The sequence below is a fragment of the Nansenia antarctica genome (genome assembly GCF_963989245.1).
Source record: "Nansenia antarctica genome assembly, chromosome: 6".
Taxonomy (NCBI): Eukaryota; Metazoa; Chordata; class Actinopteri; order Argentiniformes; family Microstomatidae; genus Nansenia; species Nansenia antarctica.
In genome coordinates, this window is record NC_137676.1 from 17,276,168 (window position 1) to 17,296,709 (window position 20,542).

Sequence of the window (20,542 nt, forward strand, 5' to 3'; positions counted from 1 at the left end):
GTGCAAAAGCAAGGACTGTGTGATCATCTATGTGTAGTTATGTGTAGTTATGTGTTTTTAGCATGTTGATGTTTTATCAGCAAGTTGTGATGTGCTAAACCTGCAGTTACATGTTCATAGAGATGTTCCTTGCTAGCTGGCTGGCTACTATCAGCTGTCATGCATGTGTTTTGTTACAGAGCAAGTTTTTCCGGTATTTGGTTTGAGGGGTACCAACATTAAAATAAGCATATCTTCTCCAACTATTTTCAGATTATCAGATTAGATCAATGTATGATAACATCATTTGAAAGTTTACAATCTGTACTTTCATAATCTGGAAAAAATAAATAAATGACATTTCCCTACTTGAGGACATTTTCACCACACCCTGTCACAAATGATTGATCAGGATGTTTTGTCTATGAATTTCAGAGCGGCAACATTTCACCCAACCCCATCCCACAGCTTTATGTGGCAGGGGGTGTTGTGTTGCTTTTCGAATAGCAAAGATTGTGGCTTTAAAAATGTGTCCCTTTAGGGCACCTCTGTTAGGTTGACCTATTCAGCTGATTATATATTTGAACACAGCGGATTATGATAATCCCTGGGAACAGTTTACCTGAGATGACTCAGGGATCATGTCGGTTCAGCTATGAATGCCCTCAGAGTTGAAAGTAGGACTTTGTTAAAATCAAAACATCCTGTGTACATTTACATTTTCCTGCTGCACTGTATATTCCATAACCTTTATGGAACTGTATACGGTGTTGTTTATTGTGCTCCAGAGCACCAACAATGTCTTACCTGAGAACCAAATATTGATCTTTCGATAGGTGAGGAACAATACCAAGAGGATTATTTGATGATTTATTAGATATTGTTATACTAGCTTGCCTGATTACATAACTGAATATCACAAATGTCTGTGAAATGTTTAGTGGCTGTTATGCATGCGTATTGGATGTAATATTGTTTTCACATTGAGGTTATTTGTGATCACACCCTCCCCTCAGGCTCTCCTTCAGTCATTCATGAAAAAAGTGATGACTAAAAAAAATAAAAAAAATAAAAGTGATGACTTAACCTCAATTAAAGAAGAGAACAAAGCTGAACCACTGCCAGTATCAATGTATCATTGTATTATAAGTTGTATGTTAGGTATGTTCACACACCCCTCGCACCACGCCCACCAAACCCATCTCACCACCTTCTTCTGGCATTATGAATGCAAATGGCTCCTTGCCCGAGCATAATGTTACGGTACATGTGGGAATACGGTACATGTGGGAAAACTAGAGTTAGGGTTAGGTGCTAGGGTGCTAGGGTTAAGGTTAGGGTTAGGGTTAGGGTTAAGATTAGGGTTAGGGTTAGACATGCCAGCACGTACCAAGTCGACGTAGCACCTAACCCTAACCCTAGTTTTCCCCACATGTACCGTATTCCCACATGTACCGTAACACATAGATTACTTTTTCTTGCTATGACTGATGGATAGATGGTTCACTTACTTAGCCAAAATTGTATTTGTTGTATGTCGCTTTGGATAAAGGCATCTGCAAAATGCCAAAAAGGTAAAATGTAAATGTAAAACTTGTTCTATTTACCTTAATATAGTTCAAATAGAGGGTGTGAAATTGGCTGGATGAATCAAATATTGAACAGACTTTGACACAGGTCTAATCTGTGAATGTTATGTGGGATCCCCTGTGAATATTATGCTCTATCAATGTCATCAGGTCGTCATGACGATCGGACTGGCACTGGGACACGATGGCAACCATACGATCAACAAACGTGGCAAGAGGGTACGTAAAACAGGCGCTCTGAAGCATTCACAAAATACCACACAGAAATGTTTTAAATGTTTAAACAGACTGAAACATTACATAACATTAGCCCACCCTCCCCTTCCTTTGTGTACTGAAGGAGCTACTACTGCGTTCCAAAAGAAGATGGGTTCTCTCCACCATTGAACTTGTAGAGGAGGATACAGGAGTTTTCCCAAAAATGGCCACTCAGGTAAAGACGCTTCCCCCACTCAAACAGGACACCTATATCAAGTCATTGAAGGTGCATTTTAGTCTAGGATTAGGTTTAATCTGTGTAATCGGAAAAACCAGCCCTTAACGACACAACCTTGTAACCTTGTCCCAAATGGTACATACTGTAACTGTGCACTTGTTTACTGGATCTGAAAGAACACATTTCAAATGAAACTGTAGATTGTGGACGATGAAGGAGAGTTTCATTTGAAACTGTCAAGCCTACAGTGTGTAACCCAGATGAAGGTAAGCACGGGATCGAATGACACTCTTTGTGTCTTTTCAACAGATGTTCAATGACCAGACGGCGCATATGGCAGACCACAAGTTCCGTATAACAGGAACTGGTGTGACTGAAGACCCGTTGGGTGTGTTCTCCATTAACAGCAAGAACGGGGTTGTCATGGTCCACATGCCCATCGACAGAGAGAAACACCCCTTCTTTCATGTGAGCACCAGCACTTGCACAACCCTCCTCTATACACTGGAGAGAGAGAGAGAGAGAGAGAAAAACATAGACAGGCTGAGGATAAGTATTGTTTGTGTGTGTGTGTGTGTGTGTGTGTGTGTGTGTGTGCATGTGCATGTGTGTGTGTGTTCTGCCTCTATCTCTGTCCTCCCTGTGTCTCTGAGGAGAGATGGGGGGAGAGAGACGGAGACAGAGACAGAGACAGATGAGATATTGACAGAGGAGAGAGATAGAGGAGAGAGACAGAGGAGAGAGACAGAGGAGAGAGACAGAGGAGAGAGACAGAGGAGAGAGACAGAGGAGAGAGGCAGAGACAGATGAGGTATTGACAGAGGAGGGAATTTATCCCTTTCAGATCCTAAGTCATAGACTCTGCAAAGTCATAGTCGTAGAGAAATCAATGACTATAAGTTTGATACAGGTACCAATCGCTTAAATCCAATTTAGCAGAATTCAAGTCAATTAATTCAAATATTTTACATGGATATTGACATTTTAGAATACCCAAAGTTCCCAAAGAGTTTGTGAAAGGAACAAGATAATTGCTTGTTGTTCTCCCAGATCAAGTTTGACATCCTGGACATAAGAACTGGTAAGCCTGTCGACCGGACGCTGGCATTTGACGTGGACATAATGGACATCAATGATAACGCACCTAAATTTGACCATCCTATCATGAAAGCCACTGTGCAGGAGAACTTAGTAGAGGGTAAGTATTTGTTCACATACTATACTGTTTGTTCACACGTATGTAAATCCTTGTGTGTTCACCTGCAGTAACTCGTATGTAAATCTTTGGCCTGCAGTCAAACTGTATGACAGCAGCTGGTGAAACCGGGAACAAGTCAACAACTAGTCAAGCCAAAACATCGCAATGTAATGGATTCGGTGTAATCCCCACTTCTCTACACTAACTAGGTCGTAGTGGGGATTGCTCACCGAATCCATTGCATTGGCTTGACTAGTGAGTCATTGATTTTCAACAACGTTGACATTTATTAACATTTTTCAGAATAAAAGTCCGAACAATTTGATCGGTTGCCGACTTGTTCCCGCTTTCACCAGCTGCTGTTACATATACACCAGACCTGTGTACATGATATACACATGAAAAAACACATGAGGTGCGCTTGGTTTAGCATGCAGCGTTTGCACTTCTGATACTAGACCAATACTTCCATTGTGCGTGACAAGGTAATCAAGCACACCTCATGTTTTTCAAATATTTAAATGTGCATGTTGCCCAGGTCTGCTATCCATGCCACATAATGCACTTATCGATTTATGATGATTGTTTGTTCCTTTGGTGTGTTTCATTAAAGCGCGTAGACAGGTTAACCCTCCTCCACCACACTATCATCCTTTCATACTTTATCTCTCCATTTCTTTTTCTCTCCACACACCTCTTCACTTTCTTTCCCTTTCCCTTTCCCTTTCCCTTTCCCCCACCCCCACCCCTTCCCCTCCTCCTCTCGTCTTGTCTCAGGGTATCTGCCAGTGTCTCTGGTAGCCCGGGACATGGATAAGGAGGGCACAGAGAACTCTACCATCACCATGACCGTGCTGTCCCAGGTGCCTGCCGAACCCAAGATCTCCATGCTGCAGGTGGCAGGCACCAAGATCAGCCAGCTGACCTTTGCTGGCTGCTTCAACTATGACGTGAGGCACACACACACACACACACACATGCACATGCACACGCACACGCACACACACACACACACACACACACACGCACACACGTACTCATAAACATTTAAGTGTAAAAGTACATGCACGCACACACACACAAAGAAACAACACACGTACACAAACTCCAGTGCAGCTTCTACAATTAAGCTATATCACACGAGAGGGAGTGCTGTTATACTGAAAATCAGCACGGCTGTGATTACCTACGACAAACAGCAAGCGCCATTTATCAACAACAGATTATGATTTGTTTATTTAATCATTTATTTGGCTCCGCCAACACAAATAGTTCCGCAACTGAACTTGCTCTTGAACTTGAACTGGTTCAGACAGTACGTTTTTGCAGTGCAAAGTTTGTTACAATCTGATATATAACCACCGTTAATGTAGCCTAGCCTAATTAACGGCAATTTAATATGTTATTTTAAATGATATAGAGTATATCATATAGAGTATAATATAGTTAAAAGTCCCATTTCTGTTATACTCTATATCAGCACTCATGGAATGCCTTTTGTTTAATCAAATGACTTGGTCGCAACTAACTATTGTAAAATGATATGTCATTCACTTAAATCAATAACTTATTTCTGTTGCTCTTCACATGTGTTTTTCAGAAAATAAAGAAGTATAAAATCATTGTTGAAGCGAAGGATCATGGGAAGCCACCTCTATCTTCAACTGCAACTGTCAATCTCTTTATCGAAGACTCCAACACTCACGCACCAGTGTTCAAAGAGCCAATTGTAAGTTTTGATTGATTCATTGATTCATTGACTCATTGATAGATAGATAGATAGATAGATAGATAGATAGATAGATAGATAGATAGATTGATTGATTGATTGACAAACAATGGGCACTGGGGGGAGGTGCTGTGGAAGATGATTGATGCGAAGTAAAGCCAATGGCTAAGCGTTGTCCGTTTTCCGACACTCTTTTTATTGGCCTAATTGATTTTGATTTGACTTTATTGGGATCCCCATAAGCATGATGCACAAACATCAGCTACTCTTCCTGGGATCCACACAAAACATATACAAGGAAGAAACCATCACACAAAACAAGAAATAACAAAAATACAATTAAAATAAAAAATCAGCAATGCAAACGGCCTTAGATCTTTGTTCGCATCACAAACAAACAACAACGAAGAAACCATTAACACACAAAACAACAAATAACTAAAATAAAATGTAAATAATAAGTGATGACTTACCTTAACATTTTCCTGTCTAGTACCATGCTGAGATGTGGGAGACTGACATCAACAGAGAGATTCTGAGACTGGGTGTGACTGATGGAGACACACCCAATACCCCTGCGTGGAATGCCAAATATACCATCCTGAAAGGGAACGAGGAAGGCAACTATAAAATTGATACTGACCCCAAAACCAATGAGGGGATCCTGGTGGTGATCAAGGTGCGTCTGTTTGACCAGTACCAATTGTAATAGTCATGATACAAGAGCCATCAAAGTTTTTAAGCATAAACCCCGCACTTACAAGTCACTCTCTGAGTTGTTTCACATTGCCTTTTAGTGCTCTAAATGTACATAATATAGTGACGTTCCACATAGAGATCTATAGTGGGCGCTGTTGCATCTTGTCCTGTGTGGTCTACCTTCTCTCTCTGTTCCATATATTAAAATATCTATTATACTGTAACCATGTTTTGCCAGGGAAAAGACTTTGAGAAGACTACGTTTACCAACGTGACCATCGCCGTGGAGAATGCAGAGCCTCTGTTCGTGTGTGGTGCCAGTCCTGGCACCGCCCCTCGGGTCCCGGGGGCTCCTGCCCCTGTGGTCCCTAATCCCCCTTCGGTCAAGCCCCCACCCCCCAATACGGTGACTGTGGCAATCAAAGTGATCGATGCCAATGACCCCCCTAAGTTTGATAAGGTGCAGAAAGATGTGTATGCCAGAGAGGAGGAAGAGCCGGGGATGGTGATCTACAAGCCAATAGTCACCGATGTGGACTCAGACGTAGACGAAATCAGGTTGGTGACACCACACACCTCTGGTGCGTCTGTGTGTGTTAGTAATTAAATGATGTGTAAAAATGCAATCTCAGGTACTACGCTTGCATGAATAATTGCTTTCATGATATTTACCGTAAGGGACACACATATCATTACAACGTTTTTTATTTTATTTTATTTTTTACTGTATCTATTAACATGTCTGTTTCCTGCCCTCCACCCTGTGATGGTCAGGTTTGAGCTGAACAACGATACAGCAGAGTGGCTCGCCATAGATGAGAAGACAGGAGTTTTGACCTCAGTGAAGAAGATGGATCGGGAGTCACCCCACGTCGACAAGAACAACATGTACACCGTCTACGTCAAAGCCATAGATAACGGTAAGCTTCACTACAGTATTTCAAGTTTCAAGTTTCGGTGCTTTGGCAAACCCACCCGGCTTTCCTTAAGGAAACCATGTGATATGTTGACATGTCAATATAACATGTCTCTGCAGCTTGTTGAATTAATCATACGACGATATTAGAGTTCTAGAAGTTTCACTAGATGAATTCTCTCCCTCAGGTGAGCCCCCGTGCACAGCTACAGCTACAGTCTTGATCCACGTGGGGGATGTAAATGACAACTTGCCCAACCTGGTCCATAAGAGCCTCATCATGTGTGGTAACAAAGTGAACCGCATTGCCGTGCCAGCTGAGGATGCGGATGACCCTCCCTTTGCAGGCCCCTTCTCTTTCTTGCTTGGGGGTGAAGACAAAACAATACGGACCACCTGGAAGCTGGACCCCGACTCAGGTGAGCAGACCCACCCATACCCACACACACACACACACACACACACACACACACACACACACACGCACTAACCCCTCCCACTGCCAAGTCTGGGTGTAGTCTAGTAGTTTCACTCAAGAAAAGAGCGGATGTAATTCGTAATTCGCCCGTAATTCGCCCGTAATTCGCCCGTAATTCCTCTATAAAATCATACTCACAGTCCCCCTTCCCTCCCTTCTCTCCCCCTCTCTCCCCCCTCCCCTGGGCCAGGTATGGAGGCAGGGCTGGTAAGCCTGAGGAGCCTGGCCTACGGTAACTACACAGTGCCTCTGGTGATCCGGGACCAGCAGGGCATGATCGGGCCCGACAGCCTCGTGGTGGTCGTGTGTGATTGCGCCGGCGGCGACGAATGTCGCGGCAAACTGCCCGCCACAGCCAGTATGGGCTCTGCTGCCATAGGCCTTCTGCTGATCGGGCTGCTGCTTGTCCTGTGTGAGTCTCACCAGGGACCAGGGGGGAGGAGCTTTGTCAACGCATGCATCTGTCAATCAATTAGTCACTTAGTTAGAGACATCTACATCCCCTCTACCCCCCCTGTACAGTTTCTCTACTGTTAAATTCTTCCTTTTTCTAGCATTACGACTGCCAGTGGCCCCTGGCCTGAGCAGAGATGACTTTTTCCTGCTATGACTGATAGATAGATGATTCACTTACCCAGTCAAATGTATTTGTTGTAAGTCGCTTTTGGATAAAGGCGTCTGCTAAATGCCAAAAACGTAATTGTAACATAACGAGGGTAGCTTGGGTAACTGTACTAACTGTAACTGTCTCTTCTCCAGTGCTGCTGTGCCTCCTCATGATCTGCAATTGTCCAGGGAAGAAGTTCAGCCCCATCATGGCTGATGAGGGAAACCAGACGCTCATCAAGTACAACGAAGAGGGAGGGGGCTCTGCATGCAGGGTGTGTACAAGCGTTGTGTGTGTGTGTGTGTGTGTGTGTGTGTGTACATGCTACAGTGCGTGCGTGTATGTGTGCATGCAAGCTACTGTGCATGTGTGTGTGTGTGCGTGTGTGTGTGTGTGTGTGTGTGTGTGTGTGTGTGTGTCTGTGTGTGTGTGTGTGTGTGTGTGTATGTGTGTACTGTATGAGTATTGGCAGTAAGTCTCAACAGTACACTGTAACATGAACATGACACAGTCGGAGGAATGTTCTGGAAGACAGTGAGGTATGATAGGTACGACAGGTACGATAGGTATGATAGGTATGCACAGACAGGCTCTATTGTTCTTCCTCCGAAGAGACACAAGCAACCAAAATTAATCTCGCCATTTCCTCTTTACTTCATTTGCCTCTCCCTCACTCCTCCCCTGTACTCTCCTCTCCCCTCCCCTCCTCTCATCACATCTCCATTCTTTCCCGCTTCCGTCCAATTCCCCCATTCTATCATTGCCTCTTCTTTTTATATCCTCCTCCTCTCCTCCTCTCCTCCTCTCCTCCTCATCTCCTCTCCTCCTCTCCTCCTCTCCTCCTCTCCTAGAGTGATCCTGTATTGATCCTGACTCCCACCCAGACCCAGATAACCGTGACAGACGCACCGTCTCAGAAGCAGTCCGCTATGCCGGTAAACAACAGACACACACACACACACACACACACACACACACACACAAACACACACACACACACACACACACACACACACACACACACAAACACACACACACAGGGTGTCAAAGGAGGCTTTAGGGTGTGTCAGAGGAGGAATAGATGTACACTGCACAAAGTACAGTATGTGTTAAAAACAAGACAAACAACAAGCTTCAACACATGTCCATTGCAACATGTCCTTGTCAAATTGCTGTCGGCAGAAACACCTGTGGGCTTTTGGAAACAACACATGGGAAAAACTAGTTGTGAGTACAGGCATAGCTATAGAATACAATAGTATACAAGGTCCAGTATGTAGATTCCAGCTTAAATAGTGCTAAATAGTGTTGAATGGCCATGAATCGGTAGCAATCAAGGAATGAGATCACATGATCACACTATAGTCTATACAGTCTCTCTATAGTCTTCTATAACGTTCAGTGACGTTCGCTGTTTTGGACCAAATAAAATGTTTTCTAAAATCTGGTGTTGAGGTCAGACAATGGCCATTACGTATGTTTTTATGTTTCGTTTGTTTTTAACACGACTTGCACGTAATTGACACTATTAGAAAATTGTCAAATGTTTAGTGTGGCCAGAGATGGCAACAATGCGCAATCAACTACATGCTCCACATTACATCAAGGCAGGGGACACTTCAACAATTGTTAAGATCACATTAATTATCTCCAGCATCATGCTAGTGTCATATGTGAAAATATATTATGTGAAAATATATGTGAAAATGAAGATTTGAAGAAAATGAAGATTTGATGAAAATGAAGATGTTCATCGTATAATAGAAAAACATAAGAGAAAAGGAAATGACCCCTCATTTCGTTGTTTTCGGAAACTATAATGAGTTCACATCCAGGGGGAGTGTGTTTGTGGCTGTAGTTTTTGAAAGTCAATTAATTCAATATTAGTTTCACACCCAAATTACATCATAGTGGGTACTGTACTGTTCCATAGGAACTTTTGTCTTATCTTTGTGACTACAGAATGTAGAAAATCACAGTTTTCACATATGTAGACACTAGTATGGTGTCGGAGATAATGATGTGATTGGAGATTGGAAAAAAATGTGTGAAGTGTCCTTTTAAGTGATGGCTACAGTACTGTGGTATCTCCTAAGAAATACTTATTTAGAGTGTAAGGCATAGGGTGGAGACAAGAGTATGTAGTATGCAGTTATGTTCACTAGAGGGCATCTGTGTAAAGCACACTCTGGGAGGCTGACGTGCAACCCAGTAACTTGTGACTCAGTACATCGAAATGTTATGGTGGTTTCCTAAAAATGTTCCTAAAATGGCGGGACTTTCCAAAAATGGAGGGACGTAAAATGGAAGGGAAATTGTCCATACAAGTATATCACCACACTGCCAATGGAGAGGGGAGTAGAGCCAAGCCTTCTACCGTACCTGCCTCTACCTGTCTACCTCCTGCTGCTGAGCCAACCGAGCCACTTTATTCTGATCCAGTCAGACGACCTACAAGATTTCTTTTTGTCCACTTATCCCACTGTTTACCCCCTCACTCCTCAGCGTATACATGCATAATCTCCATCTCTCACCATCTCACTTAAACACTGAACGGAAATACTGTACTGAATAAGATTACTGTCATGTATTTATTTACTCTTTATTTATTCTCCGCTCTCTGATTGGCCAGATAATGGAGATGTCGACCCAGGACGTTGATGAGACTAGGTACGAAAGTGGCAGGATGCCCATGGTAAGTGACAGTGATTATTAAATGAAGTAGAAGCTCTTGGTTGAAGGACTTAATGTCCTTTTTATGTTTAGAGAAGATCAAATATAATATAAGGGGCTGCACTAATAAGTTCAACAAAACCTGGGATCCTTTTCTTTGTTTTGTTAATGCAATTCCTTCTTTAGATGATTAGATTATACTTATTATAAGTCTTATTACTTATTTTACAAAGCACACAGTATGGTACTATTTTTATTTATATATTCATAGGTCAATGGTTGGTTACAACATTGATCATTGATTGTCCTTCTTGAAGTATGAATGTTCATTCAGCCCCATGTGCAGCACAGCCATTTCTTTGTTTTGTTTTGAGTCCTCTCTTTTACAGTTTTTTCTTAGTTTCCTCCTTTTTTGTACTGTACTGTCCTTTTTGTTTTTGTTTTGTATTGTTCTAAACATTTAAAAACGGGTGATTTTATACTTTCAACAATTTGTCTATTTGGTATTGGTAACCCAATAAAGATACTTCTGAAGAAGAAAAAAATGAAGTAGAAGCCGCACAATCTAGTTCCAGATGCAAAAGAGTAGATTTTAATTGACAACGGTTTTCGGCCGTAGCCTTTGTCAAGTCTTAAGTGACAGTGATTATCTGGCCGATTATCTGACAGGTGTATTTTCCCATGTCTGATCTTGCTCCCTCACTGTAGCCCAGCCTGAATAGTGTGAGAGAGTTTCTCTCAGACAGGAGCACAACAAGGACATGCCGAGGCAGGCAAACGCAACAGTGTCTAACTTGGCTAACAGTGCTTTTGTTTTTACATTAGATTAGATCAGATTGGTTTCAACTTTATTGTCATTGACAGAGTACAAGTAGACAATTGTACTAGAATCTACTGTACATCTGATGGTTTATTTTGCAGTGGCACTGTGTACTTTTGAACTGTTTCTCATCTCAAATCTCTGATGAGATCATGGATTTACATTACATTTTTGGCATTTAGCAGACAGCTTTATCGAAAGGATTACAACAAATATATTTTTTTACTGCGAAAACAGTAGTGTCCTCCTTTAATTCTACATTTTTTGACATTTTTGACATTTAGCAGATGCTTTTATCCAAAACAACAACTACATTTGTCTAAAGTAAGTGAAATATCTACACATCAGCCATCATAAGAAAACATCTATGCTAGGACCAGGTGCCCGTTGGCAGTCACAAACCTGCTTATTATTATTAACAGTAGAGGAACTGTACAGAGGGGTAGTGTGAGGGGGAGGGGGTGGGGGGTGAAGAGGCCTTTAGGAGGGACAGTCAAGATGTAGCCTTATCCACTATCTTATCAGCCCCCATCCACTACCTCTACCTCTCTCCCTAGTTCCAGACCCAGATGTTCCAGACCCAGGTGTCCTCTGGCAATGCTGGGTTCTCGGGAATGGGCGAGGCAAACGGAAGTACGAGAATGGGCGAGGCCAACGGAAGTATGAGAATGGGCGAGCCCAACGGCACTATGAGAATGGGCGAGGCCAACGGCACTATGAGAATGGGCGAGCCCACCAGAAATATGAGAATGGGCGAGGCCAATGCCACTATGAGTAGGAGCCACGGTGGGCGGGACATGGTGAGTGACAGCTGTTTCCGATAGCAACAAGGGGGCAACACAACCCTCCTCTTCACACTGCATAGCCTCTTCCTTCTGCACCTTGAGGCTATTCCTCACAGTGAGTGCATCGGTGGTGGAGGAGGTTAGCTACTGGAAACCCACACAATATACAGTTACGAGAGACTTTGTGAAAGAATCTTAGATGCGATTTCTTGTAGTTATTCTCTATGTGATATGTTCTTCATCATCACATATCTTCATGATATGTTTGAAATTGTTGCCCATAACAATAGATTTAATTTATAAATAAAATAATCATATAAGAAAAAAAAGAAGAAAAAAAAAAGTTTTTCAATAAAATGTTAGTTAAAAAAAATGAAAAATGGTGTAAGAGCTCTGGTAGCTATGGCCAATAGTATTACTCAAAAATATGAAATGAGGTTAATAAATAATAACCATAGCAACAATATCAATCTGTATTTCTCAATTGCAGTACTCGACATGGACGACAACCAGGACCAATACCAACAGGGTAAGAGTTTCTGTGCACCGCAAATGGGAACCTGTTTTCTGCTCTTCCTGGTTGAGGTGTATCATAGTATCATCAGGAGTTTTCATAACACCAGATTAAGATCTCTAACATGGAGTGAATACCTCTTATTGTTTTATTTTATTTTACCATAGAGTAATGCTACCCTGCCCTTGAAAGTGTGTAGGAAGCATCGACAACATGGTGCTGTAGTAATGATAGTGGTAGTCACATTTACCCTTACTGCAGCCAGGCATGAAAACAATGCAAATATTTCAGGCTTGGAAGTGTATATGTTACATGTGGGAATACGGTACATGTGGGAAAACTAGGGTTAGGGTTAGGTGCTACGTCGACTTGGTACATGCTGGCATGTCTAACCCTAATCCTATCCCTAACCCTAACCCTACCCCTAACTCTAACCGTAGCACCCTAGCACCTAACCCTAACCTTAGTTTTCCCACATGTACCGTATTCCCACATGTACCGTAACATAATATACTGTACAGTACGGAATAGAGTCCAGGGAAAACTGTTGCGCCTTGCTTTGTCCTTTTTTCTCTTCCAATGATTGGTTGCAGGTGCGGTAGTTTCAAAAAACGATGAGACAGTAAGTGTAGAAGAAAGAAAGTTTATGCAGTGTGCGAGTTCTTCTACACTTACTATACTGTACAGTACAACATGTTTTGTCTTGTTGTGTTTTCACACAACCCTCTGCTCTGTCATCAGAACCAGAGAGGTGCATCAAGGTTCTCCCGCTCCTTCAGCATGATGGCAGACCAGAAGATTGCAGAGCACATAGATCGGGTAAGACAGCTGTCCTTCACCAGGCTAATCACCACAGAACCGGTTGGGTGACGTGACCTGGCCCCATGTGTATAATCCCATAATGAGACCCCTAATCCTCGTTGAGGGTCCTCTCTGGGACATGAACTCTGGCTAGACACGCTAGAGGGCATTGGTGCAGTATGTCTACTGAATACAAAAATGCTGATGACTAACATTAACTAACCTTTTCTTAGACAAATAGTTTTTAGAGGCGGATAAAAAAGTTGAAGGTTAATGAACTGCTTTCTGTCTCCTTTGTTATACAGAGGCTGTTCATGATCGGAGGGTATGGAGGAGAAGAGCGTGGGAACGTCCCAGTCGACCAACCCTATGAGTACACCTACGAGGGGAAAGGCAGCAAGTGCCTATCGCTGGATGAGCTGTCGCTAAGCGACCCAGGAGAGGACCTTCTGTTCCTGGAAGACCTGGGTTCAAAGTTCAACGTTTTGAGAGACATCTGCCATGAGGACATGCAGGAGAGGAATCTGAAGTGGTAGAACATGGCTGGACTGGGACTGGTGCTTTGTTTCAGTCGCTGGTCCTCTTTAGGGTCATTGGGGCCTAGCACACGCAGAAGAGGACATTTGCAGTTACAGAAGTCCTCCATTTTGGATTTTGGACTAAGCGCCAAGGAGATCAAAGACTTTGTATCTGTGGGACTTGCTTTCACACGGAAAAAAATGGGAGGGCCACTTTTGTTATTTTGCCAATTTCATACTGAATTAATGATTCATTGATTAATGCACTGAAAAAAAACTGTATCAAGGTTCATTGGCTTTGTGGATTATGGTTTTGGCAGAGTCGGGGTGTGTTTGCATGGGTTTTGCTTATATGAAATATGTGATGATGTGCACATCTACTGGATATGCCAGAATGGAATTAACTTTTAATCCAGGACTTTGATGGAAACATCAACACTATGTTTGTGGGAGCTTTACTATTTTTGAGGGGATAGATTATGTTTTTATATAAAATTACATATTACGAATTAAAATTAAATCTACTTGCCATGTGATAGAATGGTGGCACAGACTCTGACTTTGGGGGGCTTTTTGAAATCAAAACTGTGTCATTGTGTATCTGATTCATAATGTTTATAATTATAAATATATATAATAAATATATATTATAATTATATAATTATTTTGTTTTATTTACGTTCAAGCTCTGGTCTTCGTTATACCTTTTTGTCTCCATAAGGGGGGAAAAGTAATCCACGTAACCCTTAGGAAAACTGATTCTAGCACACTGTCAGCCGTTACACATTTGAATGAGGCACACACAGGTAAATAGGAAGACTACACTATAGTGGAATAAGCCATATTAGTGAGATGCAGTTTGTATTTTACCATCACATTTGTTTGTGAAAACTTTAAAAGCGTGTTATAATGGTATGGTAAGCACTGTATAATAGCATGTTTATCACACTGCAGCAGAGCTGTGAATGAAAGGCACTGAAATATAAGGTCTATAATGTTCTCTCTCTAACATCAAGCTAAACCTTGTCAATAAAGTCCATCAAAGAAAGACGCGTAGGGTGGCTTTTCAAAATCAGGTATATTGAACTGGTAAAAACTGCAAGACAAACAGCACAAAACATGTTTCAACAGGATGTAAACAAACAGTGGTTAGCTAGAAAGTCCGTTTTTTTGCCTAACAATCTAGCTACAAAATAATAACAAAAAACATAATATTCCCAACAAATGATGACTAATATATAAAGCTACCAATCCAACACTTGATATTTCGTACTTACAACATTGCTTTGTGTAAATCTGAACATGGATGTTGAATGATGAATGGAGAACAAACATAACGTCTCGGTCTCTCTCTGGCAAAGAACGATCTCCCAAACCGGAAGTAGATTTGCGGTAAAACAGGAAGTGATGTCACTACATCAAATATTAACTAAAATATTTATATACATTGTTAACAGTTGTAAATAGTTCGTTTTTAGCAACAAATACATCTTATCAACTTTACTTCTCTTTATGAACTTCTAAAGAAAATAAAGAAAGTGTTGCCGGACAACATAAGGTCTGATAAAGACTATTCATCACTGCAAATCAACATGGTCTTGTATGTCTTAATGGATGTTTTAACTAATATCATATGGGTATTGAAGATGATATATCATATAGATAACTCACAAGTGTAACATGTCATTAGACGTGTAGGCCTAAAGCCAGTGGGAACCACTGGAACACACACCTATTCCTCAGTAACAACAACAGGCCAGCAGTCACAGGTGGATGAGGAGGAGGAAATGGAGGAGGAGGAAGAGGATGGTTTTCATATTTCCATATGTCTTGTCGTTATAAACCTAGCCATAGCCTATATGTGTTATAAACCTATCCATAGCCTATATGTGTTATAAACATAGCCATAGCCTATGTGTTATAAACATAGCCATAGCCTATATGTGTTATAAACCTAGCTATAGCCTATGTGTTATAAACATAGCCATAGCCTATATGTGATCCAATCTGATTTGTTAAATATACGATTCACTGGATTAACTAATGGAAACTGGTTTCCATTTTGGTCCACATGAACTTCAGGAGTGGCCCTGTCTATTTGAGCTTTTATAATTATCTATTTGCTTTTATAATCCTTTCACTCAACATAAATGTCAGGTGGCCTCGGGCTCTCCCACTCATAAAGTGCATTACTGTCTGTGGCCAGATACTACCCAGTATGTGTATCGATAGACAATGGATCTTACAGTCTACTGTCAAACAGAAGTATAATTCAGTCAGGACACTTAAGTCGTTGTAAATGTATTTAGTTTAATGAATGTACAATAGATTTGGCGTAATGGACGGTTCCACTCTGATATAGCTCCCCGCTGAATTCAACAACATTGCAACACAATATAATATTTGCATTTGACCTTGAGTGATGTGAGTGGCGTTGTGAAACATAGTCCCTTTGATAGATGTTTCCTGGCTCTCGGTGAGAGAGAAGTGATGTTTGACAGAGACGAAGTCAGGCAAAAATAACACGCAGCATTTTGAGGAAGGAAAAGGATCAGTTTTTAGTTATGCGGCTTTTAGACTTAAGAGTTGAGTATGTACTAATAACAACCGTAGATGTATAGGCGCTTTACTCCATTGCGAAACCTGAGTCCCTCCCTCCCCAAAAATGCTGTTGCCTAGGACAAGATACCATTGTTTAACTACAGTATGTTTACTTTGACCACATTCTGTGATCAATCACATACCTGGCATGGTACTATACTTTCATGAATACTCTCTTTTGTTTAGACTTCCAGTACAGTATCACTGTGTAAATACAAGAACGACTGGATATTCACTTCCAAATCAAGAGAACTATCCCTGAGTTGAAACATTCAATTTGTTCAGACCTTCCCAAAATGAAACAGATAGTGTTTGTTCGTACTATGTTGTTTCGGCAACGCTGCTACCACCACCTGGCACCAAAGTATCCTGTGTTGGGATGTAAACAAGCCATTAGTAACACAAGTACAGTACGTGAGTAATGTGCCAGCGTTCTTAATTGACCCAGGGCCATTTTGGAGAGAGCAGAGACCCTGTCTCTCTCTGTGATTATGTGTTCCTGGCATTCACAGACAGGTTATGACATGAGGCGCTCTGAAACGACTATACCTTTGTTTGGGTGGATCAAGACTACCATGCTCTGTAACATGCAAATATTTGACGTGGACACACCCTCCCAGGCGAGAGTGTGTGGGGGCTGAGGACCGTCTGACTGGTTTGATAGGGACAGTCTGTGGGTAGAAATAATATTGAATGTGTGTCCAATCTCGCCATCATGGTTTCATGTTTACGTTCACAGCGGTAGCGGTAGCGGGGCCATAAAAATGGGTGTGTAGTAGCTTTTTATTATTATTTCTTTCTTTTATGCAGCTGCAGGCGTTATACTATTTGCTCAATCTCCCATGAGATTCCCCCTGTACTGTGTCTCCTAAGATTTCTACTTCCCCCCCTTGTACTGTTTCTCCAGTGTCAATAAAACGACGACTATCACAACCACTGCCAATGGGCAATGGGCCTGAGCTAGAATACTCTTCCTGCTACGACTGGTGAATTGATGATTCACTTACTTTGGAATAAGGCGTCTGCTAAATACCAAAAGTGTAAAAAGAACACACACATTGTGGCACACGCGTGGCACACGCCAATGGTTCACAGGTTGAGTCACCGGCTAACCACGTTCATTCACTGATGAACCTGGCCACTCTGGCCTGTCTTCTCTAGCCTAGAGTCATACATGGGCAAGATGTGTCCCTGTCTCTGTCCCATAGCATAGCCACCTCCCCCCCTCTGTCCCATAGCATAGCTAGCCACCTCTCCCCCTCTGTCCCATAGCATAGCTAGCCACCTCTCTCCCTCTGTCCTCCTCTCCCCACCTCTGTCTCCCTTTCTCCCCCCATTCCCCTCCTCATTGTCCCCCTCTCCCCCCTCTGTCGTCGTCCCCCTCATTCTACCCCTCCCCCCCTCATTCTACCCCTCTCCCCCCTGTCCCTCATCATTCTCCCCCTCTTCCCATCTTTATCCCCCTCTCCTCCCCCCCGTCTCCCCTGCCCCCCCATCATTCTCCCCCTCTTCCCCCCTGTCCCCCATCATTCTCCCCCTCTCCCCCCCTGCCCCCCATCATTATCCCCCTCCCCCCCGTTCCCCCATCATTCTACCCCTCTCCCAATCTGTCTCCCCTTCCACCTATGTCTCCCCCTCTCCCCCCCTCTCTCCTCATCTCCCCCTCATTCTCTGCCTCAAATTCAGCTATTTCTAGATCGTAGAAAGGCCCATTGCCAATGGGCAATGGGCCTGAGCTAGAATACTCTTCCTGCTACGACTGGTGAATTGATGATTCACTTACTTTGGAATAAGGCGTCTGCTAAATACCAAAAATGTAAGAAAAACACACACATTGTGGCACACGCGTGGCACACGCCAATGGTTCACAGGTTGAGTCACCGGCTAACCACGTTCCTTCACTGATGAACCTGGCCACTCTGGCCTGTCTTCTCTAGCCTAGAGTCATACATGGGCAAGATGTGTCCCTGTCTCTGTCCCATAGCATAGCCACCTCTCCCCCTCTGTCCCATAGCATAGCATAGCCACCTCCCCCCCTCTGTCCCATAGCATAGCATAGCCACCTCTCCCCCTCTCTCCCATAGCATAGCTTGCCACCTCTCCCCCTCTGTCCTCCTCTCCCCATCTCTGTCTCCCTTTCTCCCCCCCCCATTCCCCTCCTCATTGTCCCCCTCTCCCCCCTCTGTCGTCGTCCCCCTCATTCTACCCCTCCACCCCTCATTCTCCCCCTCTCCCCCCTGTCCCTCATCATTCTCCCCCTCTTCCCATCTTTATCCCCCTCTCCTCCCCCCCGTCTCCCCTGCCCCCCCATCATTCTCCCCCCCTCCCCCCCATCATTATCCCCCTCTCCCCCCCTGTCCCCCATCATTCTCCCCCTCCCCCCCGTGTCCCCCATCATTCTACCCCTCTCCCAATCTGTCTCCCCTTCCCCCTACGTCTCCCCCTCTCCCCCTCTCTCTCCTCATCTCCCCCTCATTCTCTGCCTCAAATTCTGCTATTTCTAGATCGTAATACCACACAGAAGACGTGAAGTTGAAAGTAGTACAAATGTTACACAGTTGTTGCACAGTTCTTAGACAGGCACAATGTTAGACAGTTCCCTTAGACTTCCAATCGTGACTGTTTTACTTGTTTTTGACTCATCATGAAGGATATCAGGAAAGATATTGTTCTCAGCAGATTTATGGGTCCTGAGTGGGCAGGGGTGTGTGGGTGGAGGAAGTGAGTGTTGCAAGTATCCCTGTGAAAATGTGTTTGAGAGATTGTATTAAAATTCTCTGGATTGACTAACTAACCACTGGATTGACTAACTAACCATTACCTCATCAGTTGGCTTCATTGAGTCCAATGTGGGTGTATTCATTCAAGGAATTGAACTATTATTCCAGCCCTTGAATTACAAATGTCCCTATTATTTCTTCCCTCAATCATCAATCATCAACCATCAATGACGTACGTACGTATTTCAACATTGGTAGATGTTGACGTCAGTTCTCCCCCATACATTGTGAGTGCTTTGGGTAGTCTAGAAAGGTTACTATCAACGCAATTCAAATTAATTATTATCATAAGGGACCGTAGACACAAAAGGTAAATAACCACAAATACAATGTCATGAGAATCAGCAGGATGGCTAGAGGAGAGATGTAGACTCTCACTTATCAGTCAAATTACATTATGAAATAGCCTATTTTTATCTCTTTAACCTCGTGCCGCAAACACCCCCCCATCTACATCAACGGGACGGAGGTAAAGTGTGTCTCCTGCTTCAAGTTACTGGGTGTCCACATCTCCGAGGACCTCTCTTGGACCCTCAACTCCTCCACCCTGGTCAAAAAGACGCAGCATCGTCTATACTTCTTGAAGAGACTGAAGAAAGCCCATCTGTCTCCCAGGATTCAGGCCAACTTCTACCGGCGCACCACTGAGAGCATCCTGACAAACTGCAGCATCACAGTGTGGTATGGCAGCTGCTCTGTCTCCGCCCGGAAAGGCCCTGCAACGGGTGGTGAAAACCACCCAGTACATCACCGGTACTTCCAGGAAAGTCGGTGTCTGCGGAGGGCGCAAGGCATCATCAAGGACACCTCTCACCCCAGTCATGAGGGGGTTCTCCTCACACCAGCAGGCTCAAGACCACACAGCAGTCACTGTACAGAACACTAGAACATTAACCCCCAGTATCAGTGTAACCTCCTCACACAACCTTAACAGCCCCACACCACCACTGGCTGGACACTCATGACTTCAATTTAGCCTTTGCACTATTGCTTGTTTGCACATACTATAGTACCATGTATTACATTGATCTCAATATATCTAACACACCTCAAGCCTAATTACCCTTGTTCCGTATATATATCATACTGTACATAATATCATATCATAGTGTTACATATCATATTGATATTCATATTCAGATATTCATCTCATGTATATTCTTTTATTTATACTCCTAGTTGCGGTTGCGGTGTGCTCTCCGCCCTGAGACACCTTTGTTTTTGGTTGAGGTTTGGCCTTGGTTATTGTTATCATACAACATTACAACTTTACAACATTACAACACCTACAACTTCAGCTCATGCACTCACCTACACTCCTGACTTTACTGATCACACACACTCTATATCTTTCTTTATGTTATTCTCTTTGGTTAATAAACACTTTGAGAGTTTACTTGGTTGTGTGCAGTAGTCAAG

The 20,542-nt window shown here is 43.0% G+C and overlaps 1 protein-coding gene across 1 annotated transcript; it reads left to right on the forward strand.

Moving 5' to 3' along the window:
• Positions 1-1,724: 1,724 nt before the first annotated feature.
• Positions 1,725-13,760, forward strand: cdh26.1 (cadherin 26, tandem duplicate 1; the record flags this gene model as incomplete). Its single annotated transcript, XM_080534261.1, has 17 exons — positions 1,725-1,787; positions 1,909-2,001; positions 2,314-2,472; positions 3,055-3,202; positions 3,980-4,152; positions 4,803-4,931; positions 5,425-5,610; positions 5,869-6,188; positions 6,405-6,550; positions 6,735-6,965; positions 7,215-7,436; positions 7,784-7,905; positions 8,483-8,566; positions 10,264-10,326; positions 11,682-11,924; positions 13,165-13,242; positions 13,530-13,760. The coding sequence occupies 17 exons, from the start codon at positions 1,725-1,727 to the stop codon at positions 13,758-13,760; spliced, it is 2,691 nt and encodes an 896-aa protein (XP_080390387.1).
• Between the last annotated feature and the right edge of the window lie 6,782 nt (positions 13,761-20,542).